The sequence below is a fragment of the Triturus cristatus genome, chromosome 8 (assembly GCF_964204655.1).
Source record: "Triturus cristatus chromosome 8, aTriCri1.1, whole genome shotgun sequence".
Classification (NCBI taxonomy): domain Eukaryota; kingdom Metazoa; phylum Chordata; class Amphibia; order Caudata; family Salamandridae; genus Triturus; species Triturus cristatus.
In genome coordinates this window covers 312,859,706-312,887,089 of record NC_140591.1, presented here as the reverse complement: position 1 = coordinate 312,887,089, position 27,384 = coordinate 312,859,706, and the positions used below count along the sequence as shown (strand labels likewise).

Genomic DNA, 27,384 nt, shown 5'->3' with positions numbered 1-27,384 from the left:
TGTGGGATGTTTATCTGGGATGACTTTGGCGAGTTGGGGACGCTGAAGTGGGTGGGGGTTATGGGTTTTGTTTTGGGTATGGCAGAATTGCATTGTGGTAATCTTAAGTATTTGTTGGTTTGAAGACTCTGAATTCCTCAGACTCACACTGTGTGTGTTAAGGTATTGGCGGTTTATTGATGATGGCTGGCCGGTATGAACAGTATCATTAAGTTCCTCACCTGGAATGTACGGGAGCTCAATACTCCCAAAAAGATAAGATCTGTTTTTGCGTATTTGGATCGTATGGGAGTGCAGGTGGCCTTATTGCAAGAGACACATCTCACCACTGCATCGGCTAAAGAGGTGGGAGCGCGATGGGCGTGTGCTAAACTTGCGTCCTCTTACTCTTCTTATTCTAGAGGAGTACTAATCCTTATAAAGAAAGGTGTCCCATTCACTGTGGTTAGCGTAGATACTGATGAACACGGACGAGTGGCGCTTATGCATGGGTGGTTGGGCGGCATGAGTGTATTGTTGGTGAATGTGTACGGTCTAAACACAGACGATCCCTCCTTCTTTTCTGATGTGTGGTGCTGAATCTCTACATTTCCCCCTGCCGCACTCATTTGGGGTGGTGATTTTAATGTTTGCCTCAACCCGAACCTAGATAGAACTGGCGGTAGTGAGTTGAGACCTAAACAAGCTTCGGAGGTGTTGCTTGGGATAATTGGGCAGGAAATGTATATGATGTATGACACCATCAACATCCCGTGGGGCGGTAAAGTACATTTGTTTCCTCAGTCCATGGATCGTGGTCCCGTTTAGACTTTTGGCTGGTCTCGGAGGAGGTGTGTACATGGGTAGAGAAGGTGCAACATGAGGCGCGAACGCTCTCGGACCACTCTCCAGTAACACTCGGCTTGCAGGTTCCTACTTGTGAGAAGCCACCTTTTGCATGGCAGTTACAGCCCACTGAATTAAAAGATCCAGTATTTCAATAGACAATAGCTGAGGCGATCAGGATTTTCTTTAGGGAGTATAAGGGCTCAGTGGAAAGTGCAGGAGTGCTTTGGGAGGCGTTTAAAGTCACCATCAGGGGGGCTTGTATTGGGGCACAGTCGGGAATGCTGCATGCTACTATGGTGAGGGTGGCCGTCTTAGTCGATCCCTAGAGCAAAAACTGGCAGCGCCGCGAACTCAGGAGCATACCACGGAATTGCAGGACACAGATGGGGTTGCACATTACTCCACTCCAGAGATTAGTACAGCTATTGTGCAATTTTACACCCGGCTGTATGCTGCTAAAAGCGCCCTGTCGCCTGAAGAGATTGGTACATACCTAGATGATGTTGCGCTGGGCTGGCTTTCTAACTCACATAGAGAATACCTAGTACAGCCGTTCGATGAAGAGGATGTTAAATTGGCTATAATGTCATTACCGACCTGCAAGGCACCGGGTATGGACGGCCTGCCTAGCGAATTTTATAAGGCATTTGTGGCTGACCTTGCCCCTCGATTGTTGGAAGTATATGCGGAAGCATATGAAACAGGGAAATTACCGCTATCCCTCAAAGAGGCTTTGCTGGTGACTCTGTTGCAGCCTGACAAGCCTCCAAGTCAGTGCGACTCCTATAGGCCCCTCTTGATTATTAATATTGATGCGAAGATTCTTGCAAAAATGATCGCCACTAGGATACAACCATTGGTTCCTCTTTTAGTTCTACCCAACCAGTCTGGGTTTGTCACCGCGCGCTCTACCACTCATAATCTCCGCACTATTTTTTCCACTTTACATTATTTTGACACCGACTTTCAAGCAGTGGCTGTGCTGCTTGATGCAGCAAAAGCTTTTGACTCCTTGCAATTGCCATACATGTTTACGGTTTTAACTAGGATGGGCTTTCCTCCATTTAAAAAAAAAAATGGATCAGGGTGCTATATGAAAATCCAGTCGCCCGGGTGCGAGTTAATGGATGGGTGTCATCTCTGATCCCTATTGAAAGCGGCATGCGGCAGGGTTGCCCGCTGTCACCAATGCTCTTTTCACTCGAACTGGAGCCTCTAGCTTGCAAACTCTGGCAACAGCATAGGGCAGCTGCCTTAAGATTTCGGTAAAGACCACAGGTTGTCTCTCTATATGTGGACGACATGTTATTGTACGTTCGCGAGCCAGAGGTATACTTGCCAGAGCTGCTCCGGGAATATGTTAAATTTGAGCTGTTCTCCGGTCTTGGAATCAACTGGTCAAAGTCGGCGGTGTTTCCACTGATGGCGCACACCAAGGAGGTTGAGCTGGACTATCCACTAACCTGGACATCGGACCCCATGAAATATCTAGGGGTCTGGCTACATAGAGATCCCGAGGTGGTGATCTCAGAGAATTATGGAGGGGCAATCACACAAATTATTGACCAGGTGGAAAGGTGGGCACATCTGCCTCTTTCTTTGGCAGATAGAATAGCGGTTGTAAAGATGGCCTTTTTACCCAAACTGCTATACTTCTTCGTCAATATCCCTATCAAATTGAATATGGCGCTGTTCAAAATGCTTCAATCCTCTTTGCCAACATTTGTGTGGGGTGGTAAGAAGCTCAGATGTAGGTGGGATCTTTTAGTGCAGCCATTTGAACTAAGGGTGGGCATAGTGCTCAGCTCCGCCTGCGGAGTGTGCGTAGTACTGCCTACTTCGTGGTCCATGAAGTAGGTGTAGCAGGCAGGCTACGCACACGCCACGGCGGAGCAGAGTTGCCCACCACCCGCCCGCTCTCATTTTAACATAACTTAAAGTGTTTAAAAGTAAGGAAAATGTCTTACCTGAGCTGCGGGGTACCGGGGCTCCCTCTTCCTGCTTCATCAGCAACTTCTTCTTCACAAATGCGCATGCGCGGGTGCCCGCGCATGCACATTTGTGAGGAAGAAGTTGCCAATGAAGCAGGAAGAGGAAGCCCCGGGACGCCGCAGCTCAGATAAGACATTTTCCTTACTTTTAAACACTTTAAGTTATTTTAAAAGAGGGCGGGAGGGAGGCGGGCGGCGCGTAGTGGGGCTACGCGGAGTGTGTGAGTGTGTGTAGACTTGGCCACACTACGTGATGCTCCACGTAGCCCCACTACGCCCACCACGCCCAGGGTTAATTTGAACGTGGAGGCTTTGAGGCCCCAGATCTCAGACTGTATTACCTCTGTCCCCAAGCGCAGTTTGCGCATTAATGACACTTCCTGCAGCAGTTTCAGCCACATGGGGCGGTAGAATCGGACACGGTACGTCCAATGCCAGTACAGGTGATAAATCCTGTATAATGCACGGCGTGGGCCTGGCACATGCTGGTGGAACGAGCTCAGCTATCCTACCTTTATGCTCCCCTATTGCCTCTGGTTTCGCACCCTGATATTTCTGCAGCTCGTGAGAAGCAGGCCATCGGTGAGTCACACGACTGGGGGATCTGTATAAAGATGGTCAATTTAAGACCCTGCAAGTTGCGCAGAAAGGTACGGACTGTGGCTTTATGTTTGGCTTCACATACATTTGGGTGCGGCAGTCTGTCAGGGCTGTATATCTGGACTATCTGGCGGAACCTACTACTCTATGGGCATTGCAGGCGATGCTGGCGGGAGAAGAGTGTCAGGGCCTAATCACTAAACTTTATAAAGCGTCCTTGAGAGAACGGGAGCAGGAAGGACATCCCTCATGCACTAGATGGCAAGCAGCTCTGGGGACTACACTTACTGGATGTTTGGATGGCATGTTGTGCCCTCACAGGTCGACTGACGGCTAATTGTAACCTCAGAATAATTCACTTTAAATGTTTACACCAATTATATTATACCCCTGTACAGTTATGTCGATATGGCCTGCGAGAAACGGCTAATTGTGTGCGGTGTGGAATGGCAGATGCAGACTTCCTAGATGTGGCCTGTCTATGTGCGGGCGTGTTTGCTTTTTGGTCTGAGGTGACGAAACTGCTTACTGATATAACGTCGGAACCTGTGCAGTGCACCCCCGAACTCTGCATATTAGGATATGTACAACGCCTCAAGCCCTGTAACAGATGTATAGTTGCAGTGTCCACATTGATCGCTAAGAGGGCTGTGGCGCAATGTTGGGGTGCGAAAACCACTCAGACGGTGAAAAAATGGCTTCGGGATTTACTATACTGTAAAACTCAGCTCCTGGCTTATGAGGAGGAGTTACCTGAGACCTCTCGCCCCAAAGACTTCTGGGCCCCGCTCACTGCATATCTGTTGTCCAGACCGGACTTGCTGTAAATATGTATAAATAATGCACTCTTCCAATTTGTATGCTGGCTAGTTCCGGGTTAGGTCCCAAAAACTGCCATAATCGCTGTTCTATTGAAGATGTCCACTTGCGCCCCGCGTGCCTGTATTGCTCGCTCACACTAATGGACTTATTTGAGAACTTTGTATATTTACCATCATTGATATTCCTTTGCATCTGTGTAGCTGTTGAACCACATGTATTTCTTTAATGCACTAGACTTCTGTCTGTTCTACCTAAAGATAGGGTGGGGGAGGGATTGGGTGGGGTTTGCTTATCATTACTATACTGTACCAGAACTCTTGTTATTAGATGTCATTGTTTTGACTGAAATCAATAAACAAATTAAAAAAATAAAAAAAGAAAGGAATCAACTACAGAGAGAACAAATTGACTTAAGTCAGATACAATAAAATGCCGAGAAATGAAGAGAAATATCAGTAATGAAGAATTGGAAAGAGATGAGGGGGAAAGGGAAGAAGAAGGGTAAGGATGGAAGGAAGAGGGCGAAAAAAATGGAAGAGGATACAAGTACATATAGAGCATCAACAAATGAGAGAAATAAGAGGACAGAGAAGGAAAGACATATATCTTTAGTTTGGAGAATAATAGAAGAGAGAGAGAAAGAGAGTGACAATATTGGAGGATTCGTAAGATAACAGATAGAAAAGTGAGATACTAAGTAAATAAATGAGGGGTAGAGAGGGAGAGGAGGGATAGCATGAGATAAAAGAAGGGGAAAAAAATGGGAGAGGGTGGGGTGAAACCACATGGAAGGGCAGCACATCCAGATCTCACGGGGAGGCACACGTAGAACCAAATATTACGTAGTGCGAAACAACAGGATGAACACACACCGAGGGTACCTATAAGGGAAAGAAACATCATTAAACTACAAAATTGACAAAAAAAGGGTCACACTATAATCAGAACAACAAGAACAAATATAGCTGGAACAAAGTAGAAAAAAGAAAAAACATGTTATTCCAAGGTACGAGAAGGCAACAACATTAAACAAATCCTTATAATCAGCCAAATTGAGAAGCGGAGGCGTTAGAGGTGTCCATATTATCAGCTTTAAAGAAATTGAGAAAACTTTTCAGTTTAACAGGATCCTCGTAGGTGGTTGTCTTGTTTTTATAGGTGACCTTAAAGAGGCAAGGATGGAAAAGGCCATATCTAGCTCCGCTATCACGAAGAGCCGGTCTCATCAGTAGAAACTCTCTACGTCGGTCAGCAGTACTCTTAGCATAGTCCTGTGAGAAAAACAATGTATGTCCCAACCATGTGATGCGTGGTGACTTTTTAGAAGCTGATAAAACTTTAAGAAGGTCTGTGTATTCCAAAAAATACAAAATGACACATCGTGGATGGTTAGAAGCAGAAGCATCAGCATGTGGACGACCCAGTCTATGAGCACGTTGTATATTTAAGACAGTTTCCACAGGTAAACCCAACACTTTAGACAGAAAAGACTTGAAGAAGGAGAGAGGGTCTGAACCTTCCGTGTTTTCTGGCAGGCCATAAATGCATAGGTTGTTCCTTCGATTTCTGTATTCTAAATCCTCAACATGCCTCTGTAGAAGAGTCATTTGTGATTGGAGAACATGTACTTTAGTTTCAGTCTTGTTATAAGAAGAAACACTCTTCTCTGCTGCAATAAGCCTCCCATCCAATTGGGACCATCTATCAGTCAAAAATTGAAGTTTTGAATTTGTCTCTTACATAAAGGGTTTTAAGGCTCGTATTTCCTCCAAGAGCAAGTCTAATGAAGCAGGTGGTGGTGATTTTGCAGTGGAGGGAGGGTCTTTTTTGAGTCGTTTAGAATTAGCTTTGACTGAGTTTGTTAGGACGGGTACCATCAACTGTGTCTGTGGAGGTGCACCAGGCTTTGGTGAAGAGGAAGAATGCAGACTCCACCATGGCAAACTTTGTGAAGACTGTATAGTTCTTGATAAAACTGTTGGACGGAGATGAGGTAGAGGAAGAAAGCCTCCGCAGCCTCCCCATAAAATGAGCAAGAGGAACTTGAGAGAAATGTAAGTAAAATAATAGCACAAAAATCAGTTGCAGAGGAGGGTCAAAAATCAAAAGGAACCCAAGAGCATTCAGTGTATTAAAGAACGAGTAAGCTGGTAGAACAGGAGGAACTTCTATTATTGAGGAATAAAAATGTCACTTTTTAGTGAAAGTAGTGATCCCCGTGCACAAAATAATGATGAGAGAAGAAGGATATTAAAGCAAGTTGCAAACGTAGCCTCAACACCTCAAGAGTATTCAACGTTGCGACCACGTTCGTGAGAGGAGTACGATGGTCATTTTAAAGATAAATGCGCAGTGCAACATTATCAACAGTTTTTCCAAGTAAAACAGGACCCAGCCATGTAAATGGAGAAACTAGGGCAAAACATGTTGAGTGGAGCTCAAAAGTAATGGCAGTAAAAACCGTGCACCTCTGCAGCATAATGGAGCGGGTGACTCCAACGAGCATACAGCAAAATGGCGGCCGCGTCTGTGGTGACAGCGCGGATGTAGAAATGCCTTTAAAGCTCGATGGTGGTGTGCCGCTTGCACAGCCAGGGTATCCTCTGGTGTTCTTTGAAGCAAAAGCCACACTTCAGACAGCTCACGGGTCGCGGAACGCGCACATGTTGGTCCTCAGCAGTGCCGGTCCGCCGGAGATCACGGAGTGTCCACCATCTTCCATGGGCATCAAGCCACGCCCCCCAATCAGGAGTACTCTTATACCCAGTCATGAGCTACTGCACTGCTTTCCAAGAGATAGGCCGTAAGCTGCCTCTCCACAGGAGTTTAGGTAAAAGGCCCGGAGTCATGGGGTGGTACCACCCATTGCAAAGTGAGCACCACTTTTGAATTTACTCCTAATGCCCAAAAGAATCTATTACTCTGTTGGTGTGCTACCTCGCAATCATTTACAAGCGCTTTGTGTAGACTTGCCACATGACTCGTCTCCTTCACGTAAAAACATATTGGGTCTGCAGGATTGAAAAAATGAGGCGCAATTTGTCGCATAATTACAAAGCTGGGTATATTGAACCCTGAAACTTATTTGCAAAGGAAAATACATTTTTAAAAGTGCAAATGGTTTCATCACATTGGAGGTCCAGCTCTCCTGGTGCTGCTGCATCGCTCTTGCTCCTGTCTTCTCCTTGCTTTTTCCCCTCTTTGTGAGTACATTCTCCTTGCTTTTCCCTCATTTTCACTGCTTTTGCCTTGTTTTTCCCCCCATTTTTGAGTGCCTTCTCTGTGCTCCCCCTCGTTTTCATTGCTTTCTCTTTGTTTTTTGCTTCATTGTTGCTCCTGACTGCTGCCTTTTTCCCACCTCCGCCTAGCCTCACCCACCATCTCCAGCACCCCTCCCTCCTCCCAGGACCTACTTAATTGATGTCACAGTGTGACTCCATTGAGAAGGCCCCAGGCTCAGCTTTTCCCATGCTGCTGCATCACATTTGCTTCTGTCTTCTCCTCGCTTTCCCCCTGTTTTTGTGTGCCTTATCCTTACTTTTGCCTCATTTTCATTGCCTTCTGTTTGCTTTTTCCTCAGTTTTTGAGTGCCTTCTCCTTGGTTTCCCTTCATTTGCATTGTTTTCTTCTAGTTTTTTCCCGTTTTTTGAGTGCATTCTCCTTGCTCGCACAATTCCTTGGTTGAACTGGTATTGCCAATAAAGAGTAGGAGAGCCACGAGTTATCTTTCTTTAATGCCACAATGAAGTCACAGATTTAAAAAAAAAAAGAATTTACTATAGGTACCGGGGTCCATAGAGCAAATTCATTTTAACAAATATGGTTTGACTAGAGATTTCAGCCACTGGGACTTGTTAGCATTAGATCTGTTGTTTTACGATAACTTCCTCATGATAAACTTGGAAAGGTAACACCACCACAACATTTGGAATTTTGCACTTTAAGTAATCCTTGCCTCTATACATGCCAACAAATTTTAGTTAAAGCCTTGTATAATTCCTCATGAGATGTATTGAGCATATAAGGAAAAAGACTGTTCAGCAATTGGAGGACTAAGTGTGAGATAAGTGATTATGATACATGTTTTTGTATGGAAATGATAAGTAGGCACACAAAATATTTTTTGCCTGTAATTGATCTTTATAGCACAACATTAAACAGGAGTGAATGGCAGCATGGATATTATGCACTGAACATGTGTTAAATTTCTAAAAATGTATTTTTACATTAGGCACATTTTAAATTCTACTCCTTGGACATTTACGAGTCACTAACATTCTGCCAAATAAAGAACTTAGCTGCCACAGTGAGATTTTGGTGATGTATACTGAAGAGATTCAAGCTACCAGCACAGTTGCTTAGGCTAAAGCCTCTGTGCTTTATGTCTGCGAAATTTGGTCAGAAGAGGAGAAATAATTGGAGCCAAGGCTTTAAGGGCATTTTTGCGGAGTTTGACTCAGCGGAATTCCGTCGAGTTAAATAAAAACTCTGCGAGATTCTGTTGAGTTCCATGAGCGGCAGAAATTCACCACGTCGTACTGCTGAGCAGAGTTTTAGCAGTAGGAGCTTGTTCCGTGCTGTAAAATCGATGCAAACAGCATCAGGTGCCACGCCCGAGGGCGCTGCTTATTTTTGACAGTGGAGTAGATTTTCTACTCTAGCGGCAGCAATCTCAACACGAACGGTAGTGACCACACAGTGCAGGGAGTTACAGTGACTCCGATGTCTCTATGAGAGCTTGTGCTGCGGCCGGTATCCGACTGCTGCTCAATCTTCCATTGGGAAATGCGAGTTTGCCACAGCACCATGTGTGGTAACATCGTAAATGTGGTTTCGGTTTTGAAACTGTATGGATGTCGGTCGGAGGCAACTCCAACCGACATCCTAAATAGGGCCTTAGTCTAATGGTGCCAATCCATTCCCAAAGAAAGAGCATGATGTGCTGAAATGTTTCATGATTAGCCGGACTATTGCTTAATAATATTTGTTAATCGTCAGCACATATACAACTTCAGGCCCTTGCTTGCTTAAGCCTTGGCAAGCAGGACACCAAGCAAAAGTTTTATTATCCTGATCACTTGAGATAAGCGGATGGATCAAATGGTTCACAGTATCAAAAGCCGCAGATAGATTAAGGAGGCCCATGGCAATAATAAATCCGTGAACACAGTTTATGCATAGATCATTTAATATGAGTAGTAACATTGATTAAGTGTTATGCTCTGGACAAAATCCAGCTTGCATATCATCCAAGAAAAACGTTGTTTGGAGATGAGAAGAAAGAGTTTCAGCTATGTGCTTTTTGAGTATTTTCACTCCAATTGGAAGCAACAAATCAGGGTGAAAGTTTTTAGGTTTAGTAGAGTCCAAGCCGATCTTTTTTTAGAAAGGGATAATAATGGCATCCTTGAAATCACTCTGGATTACTCCATTTTCCAAAGATAGGCAAATTAACGTCAGCAGAGGATCGATGATCATATTGGCCAAATTAATTAAAAATCGTAGGGAACAAGGGTCTAAAGGGAAGGCTGATTTGACCTTTCTAACTTAAATTAAAGATCTTCTTTAGAGAGGTGTACTAATGGGAAGTTAACTGTATTGACTTCAGATTCGTCAAGAATTGGTGGAGAAGATCAACTAGGAATAGGATGCAAAATTGTCTGGAAAAGGAATGAAACTTGGGGTAAACAGAGAAATGTTAGAAAGTTTTCTTGCACTCTTAAAAATATTTATCAATCTATTTGGGTTGTCACTGATTCAAGAGGAATGGTATGATTGTGTCGTCATGTATGTCTATTTTTGATAACCTGCGATACCTTTTCCTAACTTCAACCGTGTTTGAATCCGCAAAGGCTAACTTCTGTGAATACTGTGAAGGTTTTAGGAGGATAGGTTTACTCTTAAAAGTCAAAGGACCATAGCGATCCTCTGCTGTCACTAGCAATTTTAAAAGATGTTACATTGCTACTCAACCATCTTTTGTTGCTCCAAGCAAGACTCATAGAAACAATTAGGCAAGTCATTCAAATTGACTTTATTCCAATTGCAACATATAATTTTAGATTGCATAGTTGAAAGCATGTAAACGCGCACTCATAGCATAAACTATAAAGTGATCTGACAAGGCACAAAGGGTGAGAGAATGTGAATTTAGATTTACGTCAGTGACTCACAAATGCTAAAGGGTGTAGCCATTCTTACGCATAGGGACCTTAACCAAATTAGTGAGATTGAGATAGTTCATCAACTAGTTAGAATTCCCTGTTTTGACTTATATTCTGCTCATTACTGTTACAACGATCTTTAACATCACCAATAACCAATAGATTAAAAAAAGTAGTGACATGTGTGCAAACTAAATAAAACAATTCAAAGGGAGAAAATGTAATGTTTTAAGGGTCATGATACATTAGCAAAATCCAATATGTAGTGGAGTTAAATGATGGTTCTACTAACAATATGTCAGTATCCTTAAAGTGGCTAATTAATAGAACAGTAAAGGAAATATTATCTTTAACTATAATGGCTACCACACCTTCCATCTTGTTGTGAATTTTATTTTGATAGCGTAACTAGAAATCTTTTGTGGATAGTCAATAGAAGACTGACAATAAAAGACTAAGTTAACAAAGTCTCTGACAATAATAAAACATTAATGGAGTTATAAATAAGTTAATTAAACAATTCCTCTTTGTCTTCAATTAGAGTATGGGTATTAAAATATGAGTAGGTGACATCAATCTTTAAATGTATACTTTTAGTAGCGGTTAGGTTTTAAAGAGGTTTATCAGTATGTCCAAGTTGCTCATCAAAATGCATAGGTCATTAAGGAATACACTGTCTCAGCCTGTAATTTGGTAGCTAGTGTCCGTAGTGTTTTAATCTCAGCTGAGAGGTAACAGTGAACACTAGTGTAATACTCCGGCCCCTGTTCCCATCCAGGAGCGGACAGGCTTGCCTTTGACTTGCCCACTGTAATAAATGGTAGAGCAGGATATAAAAATCAGTTTGGGCAAGAAAAGGGGTGTGGCCAGTTACTACATTATATCCCAGAAAAGTTTTCTCCTTTGCATCATCGTACATGTAGTGCACAATTTACGCTCCCCTCATTGTTAACTGCGGTGTCAACACTACAGTCAACACTAAGGAGAGCACCCTTAGTGGTGACTTTAGTGTTGACACTACAGTCAACACTGTGGGGGGAGAAAATTGTATCATGATACAAAGAAGCAAACTGTTCTGGGTTATGATGTAGTGTCTGGACATACACTTTTCCCTGCCCGAACTGTTTTTCGTGGCCTCCTCTGCCATTTATCACACATTCTTACTGTTCCTTTTTGCAAAAATTGCATTACAGCCCATTGATTACACTTTTTTCCAGCCCGAGCTGGAGATTACGGCTCGAGGCGGAGAGTACGGCCCTAGCCGGAGAGTACGGTCCTGGTGTGGAGAGTACGGTCCGGGTGTGGAGATTCCGGCCCGACTGCGAACGTAAAGATACGATTCGTAAAACCTCTGTGAATACCAAAAGTCATAAAGTTAGACTTTTGTCTCAGGTTACTTTTGTGAATCGGCCCCTGGGTTTTTGGCTGAGGTTTGTGGAACTACCAAAAGTCACTAAATTTACCTTTGCTTATCCATCTGGTATCTTGACACAAAGCAGCCAGGCTTAACTTAGAGGCAATATGAAAGGTATTTTTGCAGCCCACAAACAGTAAAAAGTGAAAACAACATGAGAAAAACCTCAAACCAATTTAGAAATATAAAACAAATTTTAATAAATAAAATAGTACCAAAGTGACAAATCCAATCAATAGAACCGGGATATGCAATTTTAAAGTTTTTAATCAAAATAGCCCCTAAAAGCAAAAAGCGCCTTTTGAAGTCATCTGGTAGCACTAGACCGGGGGAAAGTCACAAGTTCAGGTTGACCACAATGGAGTGCGGGCCGATACAGAGACCAGATTTGCTCTGCTGAATAATAACCTTCAAAGTATGGCATGAATCGGTACGTTTGCGGTGGATGGGGCCTCAATTAGCAGGCCGAGCATTGTGGGGAGTTGTCACTGAAGTGCGAAGAGCAGGCTGGGTGTCACTGACAGTCGTCACTATAGCATGAAGAGCTGATCAGAGATCACAGGCGGTGGTCGCTGTAGCTTCGTTTTGGTGTCATTGTGGGCTATAGTTGCTCTAGAGTGCAGGTCTTGCATTGCCGGTCGTAGCTGGTGGTCACTGTTCGTGCAGAAAGCAGGTGTCACCGTAACTTTGCATTTGCGGTCATTGTGGGCGGCTGAGTCTTGGCACGGACTGGCCCATTCCCCAGTGTGAGGGCACCAACTTCAGGATTTTCACATTTTCTTTAAGAGGCGTACACTCTGATGCCAGCCAAGGCTCTAGGACTTGGGGAGGCACATCTTGGGGAATTAGGGACCCAGTCCAGCAGAGGCCAGCAAAGTACAGGCAGTTCTATTTGCAGGTCCCATCAGGCCCATTTGCAGCAGGTAAGTTGGCCAGTTGTAGGGGAGCCTCTAAAGCTTGATGTGTCCCTGTAGCTCATGCAGAAGGTCAGCCAACTGACCCTTGGAATCACTCTGGTAAGCCTGGGATGAAGGCAAGCAGTTCCAGTCTTCCTTGTCAGACAGCAAGGGAGTCCATCAAGTAACAGGGCAGTCCTCTGGCAGCATGGCAGTCCTTCTTCTGTAACTTCCAAAGGTCAAGGAGAGGTCTGAAGAGTTTATACCTAGTGCTAGCCTTTGTGTGAGGGGACTCCCTGAACTACCCCCACATCTTGTCTTAAAAGTTTAAACTGGCTGGAGGTGACAAAAAGAAGGGCAGGCCTGGGGTCCAGATTCTTTGTGTGTTCTTTTGTGTGTTCCTTTGCAGTGTAAAAGAAGCTGGGTACAGTCCTCCCCCCGGTCATCCTGCCAGGCAGGCTCATACTGTCTCCACCTAGGCCCCCTTTGTGTTTTTGTCTGAAAGCAATTAACACACCCCAACAGCATAGCCATTCACAGCCAAGCAACCCAGGACACTGGCAGAAGGCACAATTGGTTATGACAAAAAAATGGCAGCTTTCTAAAAGTAACATTTTCAGAATTGTAACTTAAAATTCGATTTTACCATAAATGCCAATTTTAAAATACAATTAATTCGAGTGTAAACAGCAAAACACTATCTGTTCCTAATCCAAAATCTGCACTTATTAAATGTAATAAGGCAATTCAGGGCCTGATTTAGATGTCGGCGGACAGGTTACTCTGTCACAATGGTGACGGATATCCCTTCCGCCAAAATATAAATCCCATAGTTATAATGGGATTTAAATTTATTTATTTAAAAAAAAAAAAAAAAAATGTCCTCATTTGCCTCGTTCACACGATTTCACTTGCATTACCAACTGAAATGTCCAAAACCTCATATGCTGAAGCAGGTGTGAGAAGTGGGCTCATGTGTTGTCGCCCTTGGATTATGATCCCCACCTTCTTTCTCCCAAAACAAAAAAAAGAAAAGGTGTCGGCCAAGGCTGAGAAGGGCTTAATCATTGGACCCCTAATATAACTGTCTTACTGGTTGCTCACACCAACTCAGGAGGGGTACCCAAAATTCATATCTTCTTTGACCCTTGTCTGAAATATCCAATTTGGCCACATTCTTCACAGAGATTAACCAGTCCTCATACCTCATACCTACAGATCTCTCTACGGGCTAGTAAGATAGCATAGAAAACCAACTTTGCATTGTTATTATTACTTACAATTTGCGCATCCAAACCTCCAAAAATAACTAATAAAATGCTTACCTTGATTTGTAACTTCAAGGAATTTGACAGAGCTTTACTCACAGCCTCCCAGAATTACTGAATCTTTGGGCAGTATACAAACATATGGAGGTCGTCTACCTTCATGCTACCGCACTTTGGGCACACAACATCTCCTCCTTTCCCGAAATAAGATAGTGTTTTGGGAGTCCAGTAAGCCCTGTGAATGGTGAATAAATGATTCTTCTTCAAGTATGCAGGTTTTACTATTTTGTACAAAGTAGACATAGATACTTGCCATTGATCTTCCAACGTAGACACCGGCAAGCATCTTCGCCAAAGATCCACTGGGAGAGTGAATTCCCCGTCTTCCATCTCTATCATCAGCCAGTACCACAGTGCGATTTCTTTCCTGAAATTCATTGTGTTCGCCTATATTTTTATGGCTGAGGCCTGATACCAACTCTGAACCTAAAACTTGAAATTCTTTGACCGAATTTCTGATTACACCATTTCCACGTGACCAAACGGTCTTCATGAAAGAGATGCTTCCACCTTAGTATGCCGGCATCTCTTAGTGGAATAGCCAACGCATCCTTTGTCCATTCTGGTGAGCCTGGAGAGTCCCAAATGGTGGCATACTTCCGTTCTTTAATAGAAAAGATCAAGAATAAAAAAGTAGATCAGGTAATGCTAGCCCTACTTTCTCCAACCTCCTTCTCAGCTTTTTCCAAGCAATCCGTGGCCCTTTCGAAGACTAAATGAAAGAACTAATCCGACTGTGGATTTTTACAAACCACTCTTTATGAAAAGGTAGTGGGATGGACTCAAAAAAGAAAGAACATTTTGGGAGAATTACCATCTTTACAAGGTTAACCCGACCAAACAGAGTTAACGGAAGATGCGCCCAATTTTTCAGCAAGACACCCACCTCTTTCATAACTATTTCAAAATTTTCTTTTGTGAGTTTTGCAATGTCATGGGTGATCTTAACCCCTAGATATCTCATGTCATTTTTACATCTTATCTAGCCTACCTCAGAGTTCCAGGACATAACCTCAGTTTTCTGTTTATTAATATCGTACCCTGAGATGGGATTTAAATTTCGGTGGACGGGATATCCGTCACCGTTGTGACGGAGTAACCCATCCTCCGAGATCTAAATCAGCCCTCAGTGTAAGTCAAAGGGAAAGGTAGTCCTTACAACAGTGAAAAACGTTTAGGAGTTTTTCATTGTCAGGACATGTAAAAGGTAAGTACATATGTCCAACCTTTTAAATACAATGCCCACTGCCCCATGAAACTTTAGGACCTACTTTAGGGATGACCTATCAGTATTACAAAGGAAGGTTCAGGTCGAAATGGCATTTTAAAAATGCACTACAACCTGCAGTGGCTGACATGACACATGTTTTAAAAGTCTACTTTAGTGGGTGGCACAAGAAGTGCTGCTGTCCAACTTAATTCACAGGACCTGGGTACATGCAGTACTAGTTACTATGAGCGTGCAGGTAAAATAAATGTAACAAACTCCTTTAAAAGGTAAGTTGAGTGAGAAATATGCAGACCAAAAGCTCTGCAATAGCAACACAAAACAAAAGAAGTAGCACCTGATGTTCTGTCATTTGTAAAGCACAGTTAAAATGGAAGAACCACAGGACTCAAAAGTAGACTCAAGTAGAAATGTGATTAATTTGGTTATTGCATTAGAGATAAAAAATTCCTTACCACAAGTAATTTCTTCAGCCATTAAGTTGAGATTATCAGAGTTTTTATAATGGTGCCAAGCATTTAAGCAGGCTTTCTCGAATCAGAAACAGATACAGAGTTACAGAGTCCCACTTCCATTAAGGTAGAATGATAGTCGATTTTCTAACAGCTAAAGTCCTAAGAGAATAGAAAAGGGGTCCAGGTCAAGAGTCCATTAAGGGCGAGTCCATATGCATAGATTGAAGGAATAAAAGGAATATAAAATAGAAATGGTTCGGCAAAGAAGGTTCAGTCCATCAGCTACCAACTGTAGCATCAGCAAGGAAGTTCAAAGTAACCGAAAAGTTAATCAAAAATCGATCAGCATAGCATCCAGGTCCCAAGCAGAAAAATATGCATGGCGCTGCCCCTCCTTTGTGATTTCTTCTTTTATAAGATTTTTAAGAGCGCCCTAGTGAGATGGCATCAAACCACCCTCAAAAGACTATCATATGTCTGTATCAACATAGTGTCACCTAAGACACTTGAAACATCAAGATAGTTTCCCATGCTAAGCATGAAAAATTAAAGATTGAGAGTCTTCATAAGCCTAGAATCAATATAGAAAGATACAATCTAAACTGTCCATTGAAAAAGCTGAAATTCTATTCCCACAGCAATATTTTACAGTGCACATTAATGAAACCTTCAGGAATGTCAGGGTGTAAGCACATACAGGACTAATAAGCAACATTTCACTTGTAAAGAATGACCCATTATATTAAATCAGTGGAAAGGTCAGCACTAGAGAAAAATCTTTTCGAAAATGGCCTTTAGGTTAGCATTGCACATTAAATGAAATGAGCTCAAACCCGACAGCAAATATAATGAAATTAAATCAATTCAAATAAAGAATATATCGAACTTTTACAAAACATTATTGCTTGAAAATAGCTAATGTTTAGAAATACCCTACTACCACAATTTTTCACATTTTATGAGCGCATGTTTTTGTAATTTCATTTTTCAAATATCATTTTCATAATTTCATAAACTATAGAAGCTCTAGTATTACTGTACGAAGTTTCAAGTTTGTACGTCAAATCTACATGTTTTTGCACTAACTTTTCTCACTGGTGCACTCTCAGCGAAAAGAATAGACAACACTAGGCCACTTCACTTTAAATCAGTATACTTTAATAAGCAACATGGGCAATAGAAAATTATTAGTGCAACTTAATTTATCTGTATTAGTATTACTTTATATGTGTCATTTCTTCATCTCACATTTTAAAGCACGTTTTTATGGTGCTTCTACTACACTTGTCTAAGTTTTGTGAGTAACTGTATCTAACGTATGCAACGCGTACTTTCAATTTTTTGCCTCTTCTGTGAATGAGCATGTTGTGTATTATTATTTTTTAAATTGTGCTGCATCTTAGGTAGGTGTAAGATTTTGAGGCATACATGTATACATTATGCAAAGGAGTGCGTGGCTATGTTTATAGTGTTGCTATGATGAACAAAAATATGTCAAAATTATTCTGCCCTGTTCTGTGGCATCTGGATTGTTTTTTTCATTTTTACAAAATCTTTACACATCAATATTATCTGGCTTGTGTATAGTGTATGTTTCTTATAGTGTAAGCACAGGTATGCATGCAAGTATTCATGTGCACAGTCTATGTGCCTAAAATAGCTAAGTATTAATGAGCACTCTAATGTTTGTGAAGAAGCAAAATAATGTAGTTTATACTGAGTTATGAGGATCATTTTTTTGTTTCTGTAAATTCCACTTTTATCTATCTGTTTGTGAAGCAGCCCCTAAAACTGCACAATTCCATTAAACCGAGCATTTGTACACCACTTTTCAACAGGGCACATTACCCTTGTTCTTGTTATTTTGTAGATGCTAAGGTAATTTTAGGGGTGGCTAGAGATGCCTTTGCTCTCTACCAAAGCTCCTGCCATTAAGACTACAAATACACAGAGGGAATTCTTTGGATCAGCTCATTTCAGCCTTTTGCTTGTGTGGGGTAGCCCCCTTCAACCATTATTCATTTGAAATCTTGACATACTGCACTGTGCATGTATTTGTGTATGGCAGTGGAATCAAATATACTATCAGGGGCCTGTTTGTAAAAGGAAGCCCTGGAACCATTATTAGTTCTTTCTTCATTGTTCCTGAAACCATTGCTTATTAGTGAAGTCTTTACCGACTGTCAAATAACATTTCTGTAAAAAGAAGTCCTTGGCTTTTTCTAAAGTCTTAGGGGCATATCAGCAAGCAGGCGCTAAAAAATTATCGCCGCTTTTGCGTCCGTTTGCAATAATTTTATCGCCTTATCTGCAAGGTCACACTATTGCGTGAAATCTTGCCTTATCTCCATTTCCCTTAACGCCCATCTTTGCATCTCTAATGAGATGCAAAGTGGGCGTTCCTCCCCAGGATAACGGGAGAAATGTCGCTAAACGACATTTCTCCTATTATCAAGCCTCATACAAAGCAGCATAGCGACAGGAAAAGTAGCGTTAACCTCTGTTATCGCTACTTTCCTTACGCCTGCTTTGAAACTGACTTAGCCATGATATCCTATGGAAGGTGGATATCATGGCTAAGTATGTGAGGCCCTATCAGCAAGCTATCGCCAAACTCCGTGGGATTATCGCTGGGTTTCCAGCGATAATCACACGTTTGTCAGTTAACGCTAGGATTTTTATCGCTTTTGAGAGAAGCGTTGCTAATAGCACGCTATCTTAGCAATAAAAATCCACGCTAGCCGGCGATAATTATCCTAACGCTAAGTGCGCTTAGCGATAATTATCGCCAGTTGTTGCTGATATGCCCCTTATTTTTTTCCATGAGTTCCTATTGTAGACAAATTTACGCAGCTCCCAATGGCTTTCCAGTTTAAAAATAAAATAAAAAGTCCAGGACAATCTCTCCCGGTTTCTTCACATCTGTGAGCAGAGAAAGCTGTGTCTTGCTTTTCAACCACGGAAGACTGTACTCTGAAACCTGTAAGTCAAGTGATATTGGATTCCAGCAATGTACTTTCTGGTTTCTGGGTCGAAGAGATGACTAGAGATGGTTTAGCACCCAGTCAGGTCAAGGCAAATGCAATTAAGTGGTATTTTTGACTCGAGAAATTGTGTTTTCACAAATTAGGTCAAACCAGAGAGAAAAAGTCCATTTGGCATAGGCGATACTCTCAATCGAGATAAAGATCTCCTCTCAGTGTCCTATGAGAAGGTCTTCTTCTTTGACAGATTCTTCTCTCCCATGTAACCAGCCTGGGTTATGGGAGGAGATTGAATCTGCTATGTCAAAAGCTTTTCAAGAAGAGCGTTATATTAGTTAAGTTATTTTTTTAATTTTGATGTTATCATCCCCTATTCTGGTGTGTGTTTCGAAATGGAAACTCAAGGCTTCAAGCTGGCTAAGTAAACTAATGAAATTAAACTAACAAGGTCATGCTAATTAGAAGGGGGTTCATGTTGCTTTAGAACAACTATGGGTATTACTATCTCTCTTAGACCTCACATAACTGTTGACGAAAAGAAAAGGGAAAAAGACTGTGAGAAATGCATGACCCACAAATATCCTACAGGATCTCCATATACCTCGATAGGGAGTGAGCTAATGTTCAGAATTGTTCTTTTTTATTTTATTTTTGTATGTACTTGATCTCCATTATATTCTTTATAAGGACCAACGAGGGCCTAGGAGAAAAAAGAAAGGAACATTTCAAGGAAAAACCTTGAAGGCTACAAGTCCCTAACCATCCACCCATTTCACTTCCAAGTAGCAAAATATACTTTATTTGTTTTCTTTTCCTAATCACCAAATACATCACCATTGCGACGTGGAAAGTCTCCTAGTGCTTATTTGCAACCCGGTCTTCCACATGGCACTAATCAAAAGTACATGCTGTTACATGTGACGTTTGTGGTAAGAAATTATTTCGCCCTGAACTCAACTAGGCGGTGAACACCGCACTTGAGAATCATAAATATGCATACACTTTCCCATCCAGAAACAAACAAGAAATAATTAATAATCATCAAGATAAATAGATGTATTCTAGTAAAACTCATTTAAAGCATCTTGCCATTTCAAACTTCACTCAGCCCCTTCTGCAACTAAGGGCAAGTCTAATTTTCAACCACTGCTTGGGTTAAAATGTCCATGTTCATGACTAGAGGCCTTCTCCACTCCTGAAGATTTTTCTAGGAGGACATCTTCATATATCGTATTATGCATGGAAAAAGAAAGCATTGAAGTTTGGGTGCAGATTGTGTGTATCCAAACGTTATGCTTAATTTTCATTTTAATTCCACGGAGTTTGGGAATTCCACTTAAACATTTCTCAAAGGATCCTACAAAGAACTCAGCATTGATAGAACAAGGGGATAACTTAAAGGACAATTGTGTTGGTCCGCCAAAAGATGTCGGCTATGGATTTTATTCAGTACTGTTTCTGGTACCAAAGAATAAAGGAAGGTTCAGATTCTTCTTACTTTTTACTAATGAGTCCTCACTATTAAGTCCTTGAAAGTAGTAGGGGTGTGTAATATTTGATAAAGGGTATTTATCTATAACAACACATTTGTTGAGCTCTCTGAGATCTACACAAAGATGTAGATTTACATTCCCTTTCCTAGCTGCTACTACAGGAGTTAAACATTCTGTCCCATGAACATCCTCAACGGCTCCTTCGTCCTTAAGCCTTTCCAGTTCTAAACACATTTCTTATTTTACAGCTACTGTGACTCTTTGAACCTTCCCACACACTGGTTTGGCATTGTCAATTAAACGCATTTTGTGTGTAAATTACACATGCTCTATGAATCAACAAATGAACAATGGCGAGGAGCAGGGAAAGTGTTGGAGGTGGTCATCGCTGTGGTGCGAAGAGCAGACCAGGTGCCGCTGATGTTTGCCGCTGTTGTGCGAAGATCTTGTCAGCCATCACATATAGTCCTTGTTGTAGCTTGGCATTGGTGACCTCACCATGCTGTCTATGCCGTAATGCGAAGTGAAAATCACGCATTGCCGGTCACCTCTGAAGGTCGCGATAGCATGAAGATTCAGGTTAACCAGAGCATTTTATTGGTGGTTGGTGCGGGGGCAAGATCTTGCCATAAACTATCCTGTTTGCGGTCGTGAAGAGCTTCAAACTTCAGTGTTTCTCTTTTTCTTTTAGGAGGAACTCACCTGACATCACACTAAGAGTCCAGGAACTGAGGAGCGCCATCTGGGGATCAGAAACTTACTACAACACAGGCCTGCAAGGCTCAGGCTGGTTGAGCCCTGGCAGGTCCGGTACTTCCAGACAGGTCCAGTACAGAATGCCAGCTGGGAACTTTCAGAGCTTGTGTCTCTATAGTTGAGAACAGGATGTCAGTCAGATGACCCTTAGAGTCTTGATTCGACCTGGGATGAAGGGTGCAGGACGAGTTTTCCATCTCAGACAGCAGGACAGGCCTCATGCAGCAGGCTAGTCTTCTGGCAGCAGGGCAGTCCTTCTTCTGTAGTATCCACAGGTCCAGGAGTGTACTCAAGAGTGTGTCTGAAGGTCCCCTTTTTATACCTGGTGCCCACTTTGTAGTGGTATAAACTTCTGGGGTCTTCCTTTTAGAGAAGTGTGCGGATTTCCTATCTCATGGTCCTGGTCCCAGTCTTTCTGCAGGCACAATAGGCTAGTGTGAAGTCCTTTGCGGGTGCAAGTGTGACAGGTGACAGCTCTACCCCCATCATCAAGTCAGGATTGCCCATGCTGCAAACATCCAGACCCTTTATTGTGTGGCAGTCTAGGAGGAATACACAAAGACCAATTACCAACTACACCTTTTCATGTGGCTCAGGAACAGGTTTCAGGCATCAAATGGTTAGGGCAATAAACATGTTCTCAAGGGCTACTTAAGTAGGTGGCACGATAAGTGCTGCAGGTCCACTAGTAGAATTTAATTGACAGGCCCTAGGTACGTGTAGTGCCACTTTACTAGGGACTTACAAGTAAGTTAAATGTGCCAATTGGGTGTTAGCCAATTTTACCATTTTTAAAGAAGAGAGCACAAGCACTACAGCACTAGTTATCAGTGGAAAAATGCACAGAGTCCTAAAAAGCAATCAAAACGGGTTCAGAAAAAAAGGAGAAGTGAAGCAAAAAGTTTATCATTTCAACCAACCAGAGCTGTCAGCCAAAATAGGCGGATGGAGCATGTATTCCTAAAATGCATGCAAATTGTAAAATGTTACACATTTTTCCGGGAAAAGCAATTCTGTGAAGAATAAACAGGAAACAGAAATGTGTTCCTTTCAGCATAGCTAGCTAATGAGCAGGTGGCAGGATCTTTTCATGGTGAGAATGTGAGACATTCTTGAACCCAAAATAAAATACATTAACACACGGTTGGCTTCATTAATTTCTCACAATCACACTTTTGGTTGCCAGTATTGAAAGCAAGGCTACACTTTGCTTCGAAATGCAGGAAATGTGCAAATGTACTTCCTCAAATAAAGTGGCTTTTAGGCCTGCTATGGTCAGGAAACCTAGCAACGACATTGCAGCAAAATGGCACTTCAACTTAATAATAAAACAAGATTTATCTTTGAGTATAAAATAAATCATTGCACATTGTGATATACAGGTGCAAGAGAACAATAACGTTAAAGCAATTTGTAAACAAGATTATCTTTTCTCACTTCCAGTACAAAACTCTACATTTAGACTAACGTTTAAACCTTTCCCACTTTGTATGCTGGCTCCACAATGCAGCACACATGCAAAGTTTGAAAAGTTTGGAGAAAAAATAACTTTTCTCCCACATAACGCCTTCTTCAAGGAGGTATAATTTCTGGTGCAAAGCCCTGTCTACCATTGTTGATAAGGATTTGCGTCAGAAACCATTGGTGATAGTGTGTGAACACCCATGTACCACCTCAATACAAAGCAATGCAAAGCACTACTTTGTGTTACTAATAAGCACATGTTCTGTGCAACTAAATAACAAATCTACACTGTGTGCCCGTTTGCATCATGACTTTGCATTAGCGAAAAGTATTGATAAATCTGACCATGAGCTTGGTGCCTGTGCTAATTAGGCAAAAACATATGTATGAGTGCCTGCTTGCCTTGCACCACATCAAAGATTACTGAAACAATCAGTGGTTACCACCTCTTGGAGCAAGTGATCGAAATCTACAGTCAGGAAGTGATCCATTTCAGTTATGTTCTCCATAGTTGATGCTTGCCTGGGGTAAAGAAATAAGGTCAAAGGATTTCTGGAGACCAGTAACTCTCCATTTCTCTCTGATAATGTGTAGCATCCAGCAAGCAACTATTTCAGGGGCAACTCCCGTCAATTAAAGGGCTCCTTCTGATCCTCAGCAGGTCCGGTTGCATCCAGGGCCAGACTGGGAACCCAAAGCAGCCATGACAAGGTTATAGAACTAGCCCTCCCCCGAGGGGCAGCATGGGGGGTGGGTTTCAAATGTGAAGCACTGCTGTTTTTATTATTGGGGCTAATATTGCAGCACCACTGAAAACCGACCCACAGTAACAAAAAAAAGCCCCCAACTGCAGCAAAACCAGCCCACACCCTTACAGCATCCCAGGATAACGCCTGATGTCCACTACAGTCAGTCCTGCCCTGGTTGCATCGGACACAGAGGTCTGCTGTCTCGTGTAAGCCTCTGCCCTTTGAGGTATCCATGTACACTCCGCATACCTCATAGCACAATGCAATGTAGATAATTTAGTATTATTAAAAAAAAGGCACCCCATAACACCATGTTGAGCAGGATTTGGATGTCTTTGCAAGAATGAGAAAACCCTGCACCAACCATGGCTGCCTGCGGTGCATGGTTTGTGGCCTGCAAATTGATGTACATCTTGGTCTAAGGCTGTAATGGTACAAACAACTGGGGAAGTTCAAGTGAGTAAATCACAGAATCAATATGAATTCATTATCTTTAATAAGATTGCTGAAATATCCCATAAACTCAACCCTTTCATGCTTGCATCTGTATTACCTAATTGAGATTTAAATTAATTAAAAAGCGAAGAAATTTGCACATGCACGAAAGAAACCCAGCTAAATGAGTGTCAACATCGTAAAATAAATTATTCTTAGATGGTTTTCTGAAAATTTGTAAAACAGGCAAAATCTTGCATTTGGAAAAACAAAGTAGACGGAACAAATCATAAAGGCAACGTGAGGATTGAGTGTGCATAAAATAGGAGGTGGAAACTGGAGAAGAAAAAAATTAATGCAAGTTTGTAACCTGAATTGTGATACATTGAGGAAGAAAGGAAACACAAAAAAGTAATAAAAAGCAAAAGGAACACATGAAGGAAAAGGCAACAATACAAACAATTCAAAGTTTAAGAAAAACGTACAGACAAGTGAAGATCAAGAGATTAGGTATATTCATGGTAATAAGAAATAAATGAGGAATAGAAAGAGCCTAGCAATGTGCTCAGACAGAGAACATGAGTTCAAACCAGGATATTGTTCTGAGGTTTTGTGTCAACTGTAGATATAATATTTGTGAACGGGAAAAGCCTTTCATCTCACACTACATTCAACAGACCCTTTGGGCAGTGACAGCAGTTTATGTTTACATTTTTTTCTGAACTCCCATGGTGTGAGGTAGCCAAGTTCAAACAAGCAGGAGGCCACATGCCGAGGCTACCTGCTGGCGGTGTCTCATTGATCACTCTTGACACCTCTAGCAGTACCTTCTAAGATATTCTGTCAAACACTCAAAAGGTGATGGGAGGAATTGTAAGATGTTCAGTCTGCGTTGTGACACTGGAGTGGATAAAATAGCAGCAATGTGTGGTTTTCACTGGGGCGACTGATTCTAAAAAAGAATCCTTTGGTGCTGCACTTGTAGAATGAGAGTCTGATGTTATTACTGCAGGGCTCGTTGTCAGTTGTAAACGTGTGCGCGATGTTGATATTGTCCTGATCCGTCACCACACTTTCCTCGGATGATGAAGCTTACGGTTTTTTAAATGTACGTCATTGGGTATGGGCGTCTGCCCATGTATAAACTTCGTCCATTTTATAGTCAATGTTTCTCTTTTAAATTTTCTTAATTTTCGTTCATGTACTTCTTTGGCTTGATTATCTAGTTTTTCATTGACCTCATTTAAAGTTTTAGTCCAACTGTCAACATCCATTCTTTTTTCTAGTTCTGTTTTTAAGTCATGAACCTCCACGGCCAACTCCTTCAAGATGTCAGAAAGTTCCTCTACGATCAGGGGTATCAAATCAAGTGAACACTTATTCAAAATTACATGTCATCTTGTCATGAAATTTTAGTTCAATTTGAACAGCATTGGTCTAAGAGAAATCCTCAAACCTCTGGGAATGCGCTTTACCTTGTGTATTGAATTAATGTGGTTGCGTGTAGTCTTTGGTTTACTTCCTTACGTAGTGTATATTCCAATTGCTTCAGCATTGGGTTGACAGATCCAGGTGTGGCATGAAAGGCTCTCACTTTTTGTATGAGAGAGTAAATTGTTAAAACCATAGGGATGAGGAAATGCTTCAACTGTTGTACTGTGGAAATGTTATTGTAGGGAATAAATTCACTCACCCTCATACAGGGAAGAAGATTACATTGGCACATACAACGGATTGTAACACAGATATGGTAGTTTATGCCATAAAATGCCCATTTGGATTGGTGTACGTGGGCAGAACATCACGCAAAATCAAAATACGCATTACAGAGCACAAAAGCATGGTCAGAACAGCGAATACCAATTCATGTTTAGCTGCACACTGGTTGGAAAAGAGAAACACACCATACTGCAACTAAGGGTTACGATTCTAGAAAAGATGCTCCCTACATCACATAGAGATATTAATCAACAGCAGCGCACAGGGAAACAATTTGGATTAAACATTTAAATACCTTGATACTACATGGGTTAAATGCCAAAATAGAAATGGTTTGCTTTCTTTGAACTAACCAGATATCCCTACACCTTAGTTATAGTTAACAGCCTCTATGTGGTGATGATTACTGCTCTTTAAAGCATCACAGACTCTAATATTGATTCTTTGAGCACTGTAGCAGCATGGTTTTTGTCAGATAAATCAATATAGCTGCAATCATGCTGTGTATTTTCAAATGGGTAAATTGGTGCCCTAGTGATTCACAGTGTTGATGATCAAACTCATTTGTGCCTGAAAAAAGTCACCTTTAAGCGTAGTGAGTTACACGCTTTTTATAATATTCGTAGAGCAAATGCGCACCAGTCTCGGGCAGATTGGGTTCAGACTATCATTTGGTTTTATATTTTTTTTATCGGGTACCCTTCAACCCAGCAAACTTTATTCACATATCAGAGCATATTCTCATGGAACTCATTTGGTTGAGTCTGTTTTCCTTGTGTATCGCGTACTGCATCACGACGGTTCTCACGTACTCACGTTAGCACTTCAGATTCGAACAGGACAGAAGTTGAGTACCCGTTTCAAGTTACATGGGCGGCTGGGAGAGATGCGCGGAAGCATTCTGGCTTGAAGTAGGTGCTATAGCCATTATAGACATAAAACTGAATGGATGGTCTAGCCACTGTACTTATTTTAGATTCCGTTTTTATTTATTCAGGAAGTGGCAACACCACGGATTTATTGATCAACCATAAACACGCTTTTAACCATTGTCAATCAAGTAAGATTATTGTCCATGTGATTCACAAAGAAACACTGTAAGCTTCACAGTTACACTGAAGGGCACACTTGTTCAATTACAGAGGAGTTTATATAGTCGAAGTAGTGAAGCCACGTGATGACCGGGTAGGGCTTGAATCTTTTTAAAATCTTTTTCAAATCAGGTTTTCTTTTTACGCAGTTGCAGCACAATGGAATACACTTTTTTCACTTGGGCTATAAGAGGTTCAAATTTTTGGGTAACGATTGTATGTCTTGTTTAACCAGCATAAGCATGGCAATCTCGACATGTGTGGATACTTTATTGGGAGCACGTTAGCATAGCACCAGCATAGCACCAGCATAGCACCAGCAAGGGCACACTCTTTGTGATGGAGAATCACATTAAGGACACAAAAATTTTTGAACAACATCATGAAGTAGTGGCTTAAAATCGAAAGGTGATGGGATAGACTGTAATGTTCTTCTTACTTCTTGTTTTTCGTTATGCTTGAACATATGTATTATTTTTTATTTGTAGAGTTCCCCTGATGAAGGAACTTCCCGAAACACATTGGGAACACGGCATTGGACATACTACGATGGTCATTTGATTGTAATACTATGTAACCAGAAGAATGTAACACGATCATTATATGAGACATACTCATGATATTGATGATCAGTTGTTTCTTTAAAATGCTTTCATTTAAGGTAATCGTTGCAAACAAAAAATGAAATAAATTGCAACAAAATTGTACGATAAAAAGTTAATTTTATTGTTGAACCTTAGGGGCATGATTTGTGCACCTTGAAGTGTGTGACAGGGTTTCTACACACTGTTTCAAAGAGGGTTTTCTTGCCAGGTCGACATGGCAGTGTGATACTGCACTCAAGGCTCTGCAGTGGCAGGCCTGATACATGGTAAGGGACTACTTATGTGGGTGGCACAATCAGTGCTGCAGGTCCATTCGCAGCATTTAATCTACAGGCCTGGGCACATGTAGTGCACTTTACTAG

General features: G+C 41.7%; 1 protein-coding gene across 1 annotated transcript in view; it reads left to right on the top strand.

Annotated features, from left to right (window-relative positions):
* Positions 1–26,985, top strand: part of LOC146802033 (uncharacterized) — a 104,268-nt gene extending 77,283 nt beyond the window's left edge. Inside the window, exons 3-4 of the mRNA XM_085621592.1 lie at positions 20,895–21,008; positions 26,906–26,985. Coding sequence (XP_085477718.1) covers positions 20,895–21,008; positions 26,906–26,978 — 187 coding nt within the window. The 3' untranslated portion in view covers positions 26,979–26,985. The remainder of the gene's footprint in view (positions 1–20,894; positions 21,009–26,905) is intronic.
* The last annotated feature ends 399 nt before the right edge of the window (positions 26,986–27,384 follow it).